Source organism: Sphaeramia orbicularis, chromosome 9, assembly GCF_902148855.1.
Source record: "Sphaeramia orbicularis chromosome 9, fSphaOr1.1, whole genome shotgun sequence".
NCBI lineage: Eukaryota > Metazoa > Chordata > Actinopteri > Kurtiformes > Apogonidae > Sphaeramia > Sphaeramia orbicularis.
Genome location: NC_043965.1, coordinates 28511871 through 28525501, shown reverse-complemented (window position 1 = coordinate 28525501; position 13631 = coordinate 28511871). Strand labels below are relative to the sequence as shown.

At 38.9% G+C, this 13631-nt stretch overlaps 1 protein-coding gene across 2 annotated transcripts in view; it reads right to left on the bottom strand.

The window, feature by feature from the left end:
* Positions 1–7772, bottom strand: part of rasa1a (RAS p21 protein activator (GTPase activating protein) 1a) — a 32720-nt gene extending 24948 nt beyond the window's left edge. Inside the window, exon 1 of one of the 2 annotated variants that reach the window (XM_030143087.1) lies at positions 7240–7772. In XM_030143087.1, the coding sequence (XP_029998947.1) occupies positions 7240–7772 (533 nt within the window). Of the gene's footprint in view, positions 1–2132; positions 2499–7239 lie in introns of those variants that run through there. The other variant, XM_030143088.1, reaches the window with a different exon arrangement.
* Between the last annotated feature and the right edge of the window lie 5859 nt (positions 7773–13631).

Genomic DNA, 13631 nt, shown 5'->3' with positions numbered 1-13631 from the left:
TTGGGACCATCACGCAAAAATTCCACACTTACTGTCCAGCGTATTGTAATTCATGGAGTCTGACAAAAAATAAAACTTCTGCACCTCCTCCTGACTCAGTTCACAGACAGTAGAAAATGTAGCGACACGGCAGCTAAGCTATGGTTGTATTTATTCTTTTGCTTTGGACAGAGAGGAGAGAGTTGGAGGTGGTGTATGTTAAATTCTGGTATTTTTCCTCTCTCCCTCCTGCAGTTTTAATGACCAAGCCCCACTGTGTCTTAAAGACCTCATGGTAAAATATCATTAGTATCATGACAATTTGCTTTGTACTTAGTTAATATGCCAAAGATTATATGAGTTAAATAAACAAAGCCCATTACTGAAACATTTGATAGGTACAACAGGGCACAACAAGATGACGTCATTAAAAGAGCACTGTGTCAAATGACTGAAAATGAAGTAGAAATAATCAAATGTGTTATTTCTCTTAAATTCCACCAACTGTTTTACACAAGTGAATAGGGACAGCAATTATCTTTAATAATTGTAATACTGCCATTATGCAGTAATTATGCAGTAATTGTGACAGGCCCACAGGACGCCCTCTGTACTCCTAAAATGTGTCTTTTTAATAAAGCTTATAGTTAGGACTGACTCAGATGACCCTGAACCATCTCTTATGGCCTGTGCAGAGGCTACTGGAGGAACTCCCATGATGCACAGAGCACCTCTCCTCTCCTGTACTCCCCTTGTGTTTTTATACTGTACCTCTATTGCATGTCATTAACTTTGTGCCTCTCTGTCCTGTGCTTTCTGCAGATATTTATGGCTCTGGTACATTTCTGATGCACAGATGTGTTCAGTGTTTCGATTAAAATCACAGTTAGTGGTCCTGGCAAACAAAGGGCATCACTGATTTGTGGTTGGTCGTATCTATTCATGGTGCTTTTTGGCTTCTGATTGTTTGAATAAATCAACAGCTGAGACACAATGACTGAGAAATATTTGATGTTGCAATGTGGTTTTTCACTGTACAGGCTATATAAAAGAAAATAATAGAAACGCCATAAAAAGTTATTATATCTAAAGATAAAATTGCTAAATTGGCAACACTATGAGCCCAGTTCTGCTAGATGCGTTTCCTGTTTTTGTTGAATGTGTTGGTCCTATCGCTTAGCACATAAAGCTTTTGACCATGAGATACTTTCCTCATGATTTAATAGAGATTAATTGAACTGACTGAATCTGCACTCAAATGGAAGCAATTTAAGCTTTATTCATTTTTCTACACAGGGATGAAAAAAATAGTCATGTGTGAGGACTCGTATACAGGACTTAAATAAATTTTAGTTAATACAGACAGATGCGTGTTACTTGTTTAAGCAAAGGTTTCATTATTTCACCACTCTGCTTCACACAACACTTCTCTTCTGCAATGACGATAAAAATATGTGAGAAAATGTGTTAGCCTATTACTTATGCTGTCACATTTTTGTTCTTATTCTTGCAGTAAAATAGGCTAACAGGACAACTGTCATGTGCTGTGAATGGAATGACTTGGATCCTGTCTCTGTCAGTCTGTCCATTCCTCATGAAGCTCATTTATGAAATCTCTCTCTCCAGTTTATGTCTCTTCTCTTTACCTTCCTCTGTCTTGATGGATGCATCTGTACTCAAACATCTCCACAGATATACTGTCTGCCCACATCAGTGTCAGTGAAAGTAATGAAACATTGCATTACCAATGCGCCTCAGTGGAGCTCCCGGCTCTCTTCAAAAGGGGACCAAGTACATGTTTTGTTCACACAAATTAAATGATTGTGTCTTGTCAATACAATTTATCTAATGACCTCTTTTCTCAACAAGACACAGATGACATAAAGGGGTCTACTGTGGATTTTTGCCATATTTTTTACAAAGATTTGACAAAAAACAATCTCTAGAGAAATATTTCATTAATATTATACACACACATACATGCAGGCATTGTATTCTTTTAAACAAAATACTTCAACAACTCAAACAAGACGCAAGGGGTTTCAAATGGAAATCTGATCACAGAAACAGATAATGGGCTGTCAACACTGACTACCGGCAAAGTGTAAAGGAGGCAAAGGAAGAGTTGCACGTTGATTTGATGCCCCACTTACGCTGAGTTCGCCCTCTGCTGCATCTCTTCCCTATGTGTCTCACAAGGTGTGCCCACTCCACTGATGCTGCTGCTGGCTGAACAAAAACTGTGAGTTCCAAAGTGCAAAGCCGTACAAATGCAGCTTTAAATCCAGACAAGCCATGATGCTGTGACAGTGTTGCTGCCCTGATAACTTCATCTAGCGCCTCTAAGGTCAGTGAGGAAGACCCATGGAAGCCAGATGAGCAGGAAGCGACACAGATGCAAAATTACATTCCACATATATTTGGTTTTGCAAACTAGTTTCACAAAAATTCCACTCCTGTTAGGAAATATATATGTTGAGCCTCTCATCAAAAAGCGAGAGAGGCTAACAGTAGCCTCATAGTCCTTGCTCTCACTTTATCTTCCTTTGACTTTCACTAACTCTCCTCTCTTTCGCTCTCATAAAGCCACGCATCATGAGCATGCCGCCTATTGGTTTCTGAATCAGTAGGAAAGCGAAGCTAGGGAGTGGCATCTCTGCAGACAGATGACTGTATGAATTACACATTTATGGGCACCCCATGAACAGTCATACACAGACATGCATTAGTGACAACAAACTGGTGACCTGTACTGAGACCAAGAACTTTATAAGCATGCGGCTTCATTCATACTTAACAAAAACAGAATGCTGTGAGGAATGTTGACTGAAAAATTTCAGACTGGCTCCTATTTCCAGCAGCAGTTAAATTAACAAATAACCTAAGCATTTAATGTAAAGGATCTATGGGTTTGTGTTTGCTGACCAACAATCTTGCAAAACAAGTCTTGTGCAAATTATGAATCTTAAAAAACTGACCTACATTTGTGTGTTCGAAAAAGGAGAAGAGCAGGAAAGCCACTATTTTTATTATGTTTTACTGCCTTTTTCATTGCAGAGAAGTGAAAGCACACAGGGACAGGCTTAAAAACTGCACAGAAGGAGAGATGTGAACGGGCCATCCATGCATCTTTGGCATCTGGATGATAACAAAACCTCATTTTAATGCCTGGCCAGACACACAGAGACCATCGCCGACATCTAGGCTCTCCTGCTGTGAATCAGCCCCCCTGAAATAACATCATTACATCAGTGATAATAGGCTTCAATGTCTTCTTCTCATACAGTGCTGCTCCTGAGCTTTTGATTTCTGCAAGCAGAGGCATCCAGTTGAGAACATTCCCTTCCTGCAAAATTAAGGTAATCATTGCTTGTCTCGCTGAATGGAAGGTAATATAAAACATTACTGAAATGGACAGTGTATCTCAATACAATGGAAATGTGCAAAATTACTTTTGTTATGAGGCTGCTCTTTTGTACTTGGAACGATGCAATAACATTGTTAAAAGGAACTTTGTAAGTGCAGCTGCTGGTGAGGAAAACATGCCTCTACAACTACAGCACAGGAGTTGAACCTGGCTGTAACACTACACTAAGTTTTCTACTTATTTCCTACTTACAGTCCAATTTCCCATTGTTGAAAATGGGAATCATTCAGTTTTTAAAATCCTTGCTACTGTCAAAGTTAAATGAACTGCTTCTGAGGATCCTGCTAAGACTACAATGAATGGCTCAGAAGTCTTGAAAACAGGATGCAGGAGAGAAAAGCCAGGGCAGTGTGGGTATTGGAGGGGCATGACAGGACATTGCGTAACACATTGAAAATGCATGGAAACCATAGGCTCTTCCTTATCAATGCACAGCACAGAGCTTACACTAATAAAAGTGTGACTGGCATTTCAAGCATGTGCATCCTTAGTAATAATGGTTGGGAAACTGAATGGTCAGTTTGGCATAAGTTGAGAAGTGAAGTGATTTCTAAAACTTAAGAGCAGGAAATTATGAGTCAAATCCTATTTGCTGGGCTTCTCAGTCATCAAAACCGACTCAACAAATGAGTCAATAATTCTCTGTTTTGCTATAAAAATGCTGTAGCCAATTATGGCTAGCTTCCTTAACTAGTTAAGCAATGATATTTTGAAACTGCTGTTGCAGTTTCAAAATATCATATCTGCTTCTCTGCACAATATGTGAAAAGATAGTGTGGGTGAAACTAAATTAACAGTAGTTCGATGTTTCCACAGCTATCTCCAAATTTTGACAAACTCATTTACACACTGATCTACAAATGTATCTTTTCTTTCCATTTTTTTCATGTTTGTGCCAATACCTTTCATTTATAATTTAAAATCCTTTATCATCTTCGTGGAAACTTAAAATCATGGACTAATGCTCAATTTACTGTTTATTTCAGCCCATACACTGACATGAGGTTTCTCCAAACACTGATGGGGCCATCTGACACCTATATCCTTCTTGGTCTTTGGTTATTGTATCATAGTGATACAGCTTTTGTTGGATGAATGACAAAATGTTGTAAAGAGATGTGAATAAACATGACTTCTGTTAGTCTCTCTTTTGCTCTTCTAACAAATTCACTACTACAGTCCATGACCATGCCAGCCTTAGCCTTCACAGTCACTCTGGAACACACAGGGACCACATCCAACAGTGTGGAAGAGTTCCACCATCGCTGTTCCAACATGCACTTCACAGGCTGCTAACATAACTCAAAGGAATACGAGACTGGTCCTGGAACCCAGTTACAGAAGGCACACACAGTTAGCAAAATTGCTAAAGGCGCAAGGGTGAGATTCAGAGTCATTCTGGGCAGTCAGCTGTGAATGTAACACCCACTGCTGCCAATGGCAGATACGCCATATACTATTCTAGGCATGGTGAAAAAAGTGTGCCGAAGTCCATAATGAAAAACCAACCTATACAAGTCTTAAGATTATAGATTGCCTGTTTATATATATTGTGACACACATGAAGCTTATTTTACAGAATAAAATGTGTGCCTCCAGGCTACATTTTGAGTTATTTCCTGTGACTGTGATACATTTTGCCTGAGTCCCTGTATATTGAATTAGGAATGATCTTCAAGACAGCACAACTGTGTGAGTCACTAAGTTCACTGAGGTCCAACATTACAGTCCTGTCTAGCACACTAGATCAGTGTTACATCCTAAAGGAAGAACAGACCCTAGTCTTAAGTGGGTCATCATTACAAGGCAATGGCAGCACCTTAAAACACATTACACACTAACACACATATACAGTCATCCAGTATTTGACCTCAATCTTCTTTTAGCTGGATGTGGGCTGGTTAGAAATCCCTAGTGACAAAAACAATTTCAAAGATATCTTATGTATCCTACAATATTCACTGAAATAAAGAAAACTGTAAAAGAACATAATAATTATTTCACTATCCTTATAATAGACCAAAACCACAACCTGCACTCTGGGATGGAGACTAACATCTATGTCTATCAGGGCCATAACATTTGATCCTCATTTTATAGACACTGTAACAGCCTTTACAACACCTACTAGGAAATGTCAAGCCAATAACAACTGAACCCCTAGACAAAATGTGGGCAAAGTATCTTTTGCATTCATCACCGCTGCAACCAATTCACCTAAACCACAAAACCAAAAAGAGGAACAGCTTGTAACTTACACAACTCAGCTAAGGAAAGAATCTGAGAGTAAGAAAAGAGTGAGGAAACTCATTTTGACTCCTACCGATGTGTAATGTTATGCATGATGATGACTGTGACAGCTAAACATTTAACAACAAGCCTATCATTGTGAAACCAGTTCGTTCCAAGAAAAATCAGTGCTATTCATGCAAAAATGACAACTGTTCTTCTGCCTTGCTGGTGACCCTACAAGCTGATAAACTGGAATGTCTGTGCAAACCCATGAAGTATTCCCTTGGCAAAACTACTCCTACAGTAGTGCTATATGTAAGCACTCAGATTCAAGTGCGGTTAATTCCATTTAGAGCTGTTCATTACAGTGCAGACAAGAATGGTGAAATGCCCACCTTCTTTTCCACTGTAATCTGACAGGGAGATATAGGGTGGCTCCTAAAATAAGAGCTGAATCCACACTCCCGGCCCACTCACTTCCATATCTCACAGTATGAGGACCAGAAATGACAAAGCTCAGCACTTCTCTAATGAGACTATAACAAATGGGAGGGCCTTATTTAGGTTATACAGCAGTATACATGGGTTTAGATGTGCTTATGTGGATGCCTGATAGTTTCATAAAATATAGATATTTGAGGTGTTAGCTTAATACCATGTTCATACTATTATACGCAGCAAGAGCCATTTTTAGCCTTTTAATTGAGAGAACATAACACTTGACTGAAAAAAATAATAGCTACTTTTGCAGGGACATAATAACAGGTGTTTCACGGAGCAGGTGTGAAATTGCACCAGCTATGGCAAGTCAGCCAAAAAGGCTTTATTAACCACACTCTAGATTATGAATTACACTGTGTAATGGCTGAGCAATAAATCAGAATTAAGCACTGACTAATTAGGAATATACACTGTACTAAATATAGTGGCCCAACAGTGTTGCAGTGTGCATCCACTGAATATCAGGTCAACCTGTGCTGCTGTTTCCAGTGTCTAGTCTCTCACTTTAACTTCAGACTTTAGAGGTCTGCACTGTGGGTACACTGAAAACTATGATCATAGTTCAGCAGGCAAGAGTTGCAAAAACTTGTTTCCTAACTAGTTAAAATGCTCTGCAACAACTTTGCGTCATTAATTAGTTAATTAATCTAATTATGTGCGCTTATAGTTTATTAATAGGTTACTGCTTGTGATACATGACTGTTAAACAATGAATGTTTTCTCACCAATTTACACTACTTTACTTTGTAATAACACAACACCAATAATAATATCGTTAACAATATAAGTATATGAAATATTGTTTCAATTTAATAACAATAAATAATTGAAGCTGGCATGCCTACTCTAGATGAGTCGTTTCTCGATTTAAGGTTGTTAAAATAAGTTCAGAACAAAAATAACAGTTGCAGCTCTGCAAATATTATGTTAATATGCAAGCACTAGTCATTTCGCCACAGAGGGTCGGTGCTATTTGTGGGGGAAAATGTGGTGAGTGTGATACAGTAAACTTCCAACACACAACCCGTGAAAAAGTACAGGATGCTTGAAAATGTCCTTTTGTAGGTGTCTGTGAACCGGTCTCTTTTCTTGGTACTTACTGGTTCGTGGGAGGCGCAGAGAGTGGGAACACCACCTCTTCTTCCTCATATTCCGGTCCATCCTGCATGTCGCTTTCATCCATGGTGCCCCCACAGCCTGGAGGAGGGGGAGGAGGTGGTGGCAGTGGGGGGAAGACAGAGGGCCCATCCGGGCCTGTCGATGTGGGTGAAATCCTGGCAGCCGGACCCTCAGAAGTGGGAGAATAACACTTGCCTCCCACGGACCCTATGCCTGTTCCTTGGAAAGCTGAATGTCCACCTCCTCCGCCACTCCCTGCTGCGGACAGCACTGGTCCGGGCATATCCCCAGCAGATATGGGATAGATAATACTCATGTCGGGGAGTGAGTCCGGGGATGTGTTTGAATGTTGGCGGAAGGGTTGTGCTGGTCCTTGTCCCAGATCAGGAACTCGCACTCTGTTAGGCTTGGGATAGTAGGGGAAAGGGGCCGTCTCCGGGCCTCCTCCGCCAGCCACCCCTGTCCCTGTCGTGACCGTGCTCGTATCCTCACTGCTGACCTCCGCAGCCATCATTTTATGGAAATATGTAGAGGGGAAAAAGTCCAGAAGGGAGCCTGCCCTTCCCCTCTGTTCCTATAACGCTCCTTCAGTGTTTGGGCTCCGGGGAAACAACACCAAAAGTTTCTCTAATACGTGTTTAGCCAGTCAGCTAGCGTTAGCCGACAAGCTAACTTAGCTTATTAGACTGCACTAGCGGGCGTTAGCTTCACTTCGCATTCACAAAGCTAATGCTAGCAGGATGGCTAGCAGCTTCGAGACACTTGATGAGTTTTTGCTCGCTATGTCTTCATTGTTTCCCAAGTTTAAAGTTCACAAAGAAACACTATATGGGAACTCACATTGAAAACATATCAAATAGAACATAAATTCACCACTATTTCCTGTTTTTCTGCTCGGACTTCACCCTCGGCACCAGGCAGTCCACTTGTCGGGGAGTGTTGTTTTATTGTCACTGTTGTGTGTAATCCCCGTCTTTTTCCAGTGTTGTTGTTTTCTTTCCTTCAGAGTTTCAAGCCGTTTCAAGTAGAGTCCACAAACGACCCAGTCTTATCGCTTAAATCCCCGAGGCGATATTTAATTCTGTGCGAACTACCATGCCGTCAAACCATATACATTTTTCTTGCGTATACAGGCTAAGTTCGCCTTTATTTCTGGGTTTCGGGGCTGGTGGTTGCCTGCTGCTGCTGCTCTCTCTCTCCCCTCCCTCTCCCACTCCTCTCAGTCACCGAGCAGCAGGCAGAGCCAAGTGAACACAGAGAGGCACCGGATCAATCCATGACATCTTGGATCAGTGAGTCTGTGAGAAGTGGGAATTAAATCAACATCACATCTTCAGAGCATCACAGAGGTAGGCTACAAGAGCAAAAGGTCTGCTTTCAGTACATGTATGCAGAAATATTGTAACCACTGCACAATATAACCTTTGTAAAGCCTGTTACTTTACTTTGTACTTTACTTTCTTTAACTTTTTTAGTTTGACATCCTGATATGTTGTATAATGTTCACCCTCGAGTCTACACATTGATGACTAAATATTTGACTTGAAGTGAAGATTTAACACAAGTCTATGAATCTGAATACAGTAGGGTGTCAAAGATGAATTTATTAAGAGCAAAAATTACACTGAAGATATTTTAACAATCAAAGGTGTCAAAATCATTCCAGTTCAGGGGCCAGATCAGACCAGTAAGTTAAGATAAGATAAGATAAGATAAGATAAGATAAGATAAGATAAGATAAGATAAGATAATGATCCCATCGTGGGGAAATTGCAGTGTTTATAACAGCAAAATACAAGAGCAGAAAGACAGGCAGAAACATGGAACCGAGTGGAACAGGAAATATAAAAGAGAAGCTGTTATTTAAATGACCTGCTCTGTACATAGTATACAAATTTACATATTTGCAATATAGTTGCAAATGCTGTTGGTATTGAAGTGATATTGGGGGGTATAGGTTATACTATCATTAAAACCTATAAATAATAGCAACTGCTAATGTTTTTCTTTGTTTTAGCGTAGAAAAATGAAATTACATGGAAATGTTTATATTTACGAACTATACTTTCACAAAAAGTGTGAATAACCTCAACAAATATAAACAACCTGAAATGTCTTGAGAGAAGGAAATGCAATTTTATCAGTATTATGCCTGAACTAAATGTTTTGTGCCTTTAGAGATCCACTGTGATCTGTAAGTTATAATGCACATGTGTAAATGGCAAGCAGAGGCTTTGTATTGTTAAAAATGCACTTATTTTTCTCAAGAAATTTCAGGTTGTTCATGGTTTTTCATGCTATTCCCATTTTTTTAAAAAATAAATTGTAGATGTAAACATTTTAAGAATGTAGTTTTACTTTTTTCACTTTAAAATATAGAGGAAACTTTGGAATTGGCATTAATTTTAGGTTATTGTGCTATTATTTTACTGGTCTGGCCCACATGAGAGTGAAGTGGGCTGTATGTGGCCCGTGAACTAAAATGAGTTTTGACAGTCCTGATGAAGAGCTATTTTTGTGTGAATTTGGACAAGAATAATCCTTCCAGAGACTTAAAATGAGCCGTCAGTGTGTCTAATGTGTGTCCAAATCCAATTAACTACCCTAAAGCAATGATAATATTTATTGGAAAAAGATCAAAAGCAAAGAAATTTTTTTCTGCAAATTGTTAAAAGCCATTATTGTTATTGTATGGTTTGGATGTTTCTTTAACCTCCATGGTAACAGCCATTGGCCAACCTTGACCTAGTAGGGTTTTCAGAGTGACTGCAGCAGTGGGCCACTGCTGTTCACCAACCATCATCTCCAGTAATGCCCTCAGGGCAGCTGCCATCACCACTCTACCTCCATACTGATCTGTCTTACAGCAACTGGCACTGAAAGAAAAGAATATTTTTCCACATCTCTTTGTTGTATTCTATGCCTGCTTAGAAGACAGACAGATAGATAGATAGATAGATAGATAGATAGATAGATAGATAGATAGATAGATAGATAGATAGATAGATAGATAGATAGATAGATAGATAGATAGATAGATAGATAGATAGATAGATAGATAGATAGATGTGATTTGGATGTATAGCCGTTCACATTCACAGATCTCAACCCACTTGATCGTTTCCACACAATCATCAGATAAGTAGTAGTACCTTTTTCCATTAGAGTAAGAGCATGATGCTAAAGTGCACTGAAGTGGTTCAGACTACACAGAACAACACTCTTTGACACTCTTTGTTTGGTTTTTCATTTAATTTGTCGTCCATGTAATGTCGTTCTTGATCAGTGTATCTGAACTTTTGCTGATTTGGAACATTCTCTGATCTAATGTGACGGACAACCTATCAGTGTCCTTCTTTTCTCCCTTTGCTTTCTGTTTTCTGAGTGCTTGGCTAATGACAAATGGTCCCTGAGATGGGCTATGACAGAAATGGATGAGCCTGGGTGTGAAAAACTATACAGCCACTCAGGAGGAGGTCCACCTTGCAGTCCCGTGGGTCACACAGTGAGCTGATGCCTGTGTTCTCCAGTAAAGCACTGGTATCCCTGTGAGTCCTGTGACACAGAAAGTTAGTGAACTGTAAAATCTCAAGGCTGACATTGGCTTGACATGTAACCACAACAGCCTTTCAGATGAAACACTCAGATTCCCAGTTGTAAACACGCAAACAAACATACCATGAGCTGCAGTCATACACTTAAGCATCCTCATTAGGCACATAAGACGCTCTCAAGTGTGTTCTTAATGTGGTGTAACAGCTTGGTCATTGTTCAGTATAGGCCATCATTGCCAAGTGAAGCTGAGATCAAGCCTTAGGCATCATTGGTGTTAGGTCCAGTAGTAACAACCCCTCCTTTGGCCTGACATGTTGGTATGATATGGACCACTGAGATTATGTCCATGTGTGGCTTTGTTATCCTCCTACAATAAAGAGAAATGAAACTGTATAAAAGATGCAGCTGAGAAAATGGGAGGACCAGCTTCATATTGGCCTTCACTGCAAAAAATGCCCTGCTAGAAATAGGCCTAAAATTCCTAAATCTGGTCAAATTTTCTTATATTGAGCAAAAAAATCTGCCAATGTGGTAGGAAAAAAAATTCTTGGCTAGAATACTTAAAACAAGCAAAAAAAAAAGTCTATCAACTAAAAAAACATAATGTGCCTTAAAACTAGACAAAAATGCTAGCATTTTAGTAAACAGAGCTTAGTACAAGAAATAAAATCACACTCATTTAAGACAGAATTACTTTAAATGAGGAATCGACTCGAACTGATAGTCTGACTGAGCTAGCTATAAGAATTTAAGTCTTAAAATAAGAGTAACAAGTAAAAAAAAAAATCTTAAAATAAGCATTTGATTCTCTTGATTGGGCTGAAAATGACTGCTCCAACCAGCCTGTAAACAACAATAACTGGTAAAAAAAAAAAAAAAAAAAAAGTTAGTTGCTGCCATTTCTTAAGATTCTTAAATTGAGAAATTGTGCAAGTGGTTTCAGTTTTAAAATAAGGAAAACAATCTTGATCTTTTGCTGGGATAATTTGCAAAATGTTGCCGTACCAAGTTACTAGTAAAAGCCGGCTTGATATTAGCTGGAAAATCTTATTAAGAAAAAGTTAGATATATTTTTTTAGCATAAGAATATTTTTCTTATGTAAAAATTCTTGCCAAGCTTTTTTCTATTGAAATAAGTAAATGTTCTAGAAATAAGTCTTTTTTTTTACTTTCTTAAAAATCATTTTGTGCAGTGCTCATCCTCTGTCTCACTTTTTATATGTCAGACTGTCTGCGTATTTGCTCCATGAATTCTTCTGTGATTTTGTGTCCATCTTTGTATCTTTGTCTTCATTATATTATTCCTCTGTGTGCTCTGGGAAGGAGGGCTGGCACTGACAGACTGCCAAAGGGAGCACAAGTGTGTGAAGGAGAGCGACAGGGCAGCCTGGCTGTTCTGCTCTGTTTCACCATAACTGCTTTGTCGGATATGAGAACGGGCACTGATTTGAGTACCATGGGATTGTGACTGGGTGTCGACTGAGGGTTCTCATCCATATTCATTGTCACATTATCATAACACGTCATTGGCCTCAAAGACAGCACATGGGAGAATCTCCACCCTCCTACGGCTTTAAAGACAATGATGTTTTTTATGCTCTCACTGATATGTCGCTTGTGATGTGAGGCAGTAATACCCCTGTGTTTTTATGGGATTTGTAAATAACTATTAGAAAATAATGAACATAACTTGATTATCACATGTGAATATTGTCTCTTGATTGCAATGGGTTGAACAAAAATATATACCTTTGTCTTCATTGCCATTTATGAGTGAGCAAACTGCACATTCACACAAGAGCTTCTTAATACATGACTTGAGAGGTGGTTAGTCTTCATCCTGTGTGGTTATGGTGAAAGTGTACATCGTACATTAGAGATAAACTGGAACGTGTCAGTGGGTTTGGCACACAAGACATGCACGTACACTTCCTCTCAGTTTTTTTTTTCTACACGGACCTTTGGCAGCCATTTATAAAGTGTCAAGAAACAGTGTGTTATCTCATCCAAGTGCTTAAGTGGTAAAGGTGAGAGGTGAAATACTCATTTTGCACATAGGCGCAGAGTTTCTGCATCACTGAAAAAAGCCAACTTGTGCACTTGCACTCTTCCTCAGCTCAATCGGTGGATACTTCATAGATCACATCAGGACTAAAGTGAATAATTCACTGAATTAGCATAAAAGTTTAAAAAGGGAGTGAGTGACACATGGATGCAGTCCTCTAGAGTAGAGGGTCTGGTTTCCCAATATTACTTTCATGGGACTTAAGGAAACTTGCCCTGCCATGTTCAGCGTCAACCAGATACTCGAAGTTTAATGATTTATGTGAATTTTAAGGCGCGACATGAAAATTTTAGTGTCATCTGAAAAAAGTTTTTAAAAAAAAGTTCATTCATGCTGTTGCTTCTGCTGATAATAACACAACATTAGTTTACATGATATTATTTTTTCACATCAGCGTCTCAAGATGCACTTTTATGCTATTACTTTTGTGGGCATTCCTTAATTTTATCAGGTATTTTAGAATTTTCATATTTTTGCACTTCTTTTTGTGTGTTGCTGTCTTGTATCTTTTTAATCTGTACAGCTCTTTTATTAGGTTTCTTTGTGATAAGTGCTATATAAATAAATTGTACTTTTTTTAAACTTTACATTAACCCATAAAAACCCAAACATCCACTGGCAACCAAAATCATTTACTGATATAAAAAGTTAAATCACTGTTGATCCACAAATTCTATCAATACATATAAATAATTGGTGTAAAATACAGTTTGTCATTTTTTCATGGTCATCAGATATGACCCATTTGGTCTC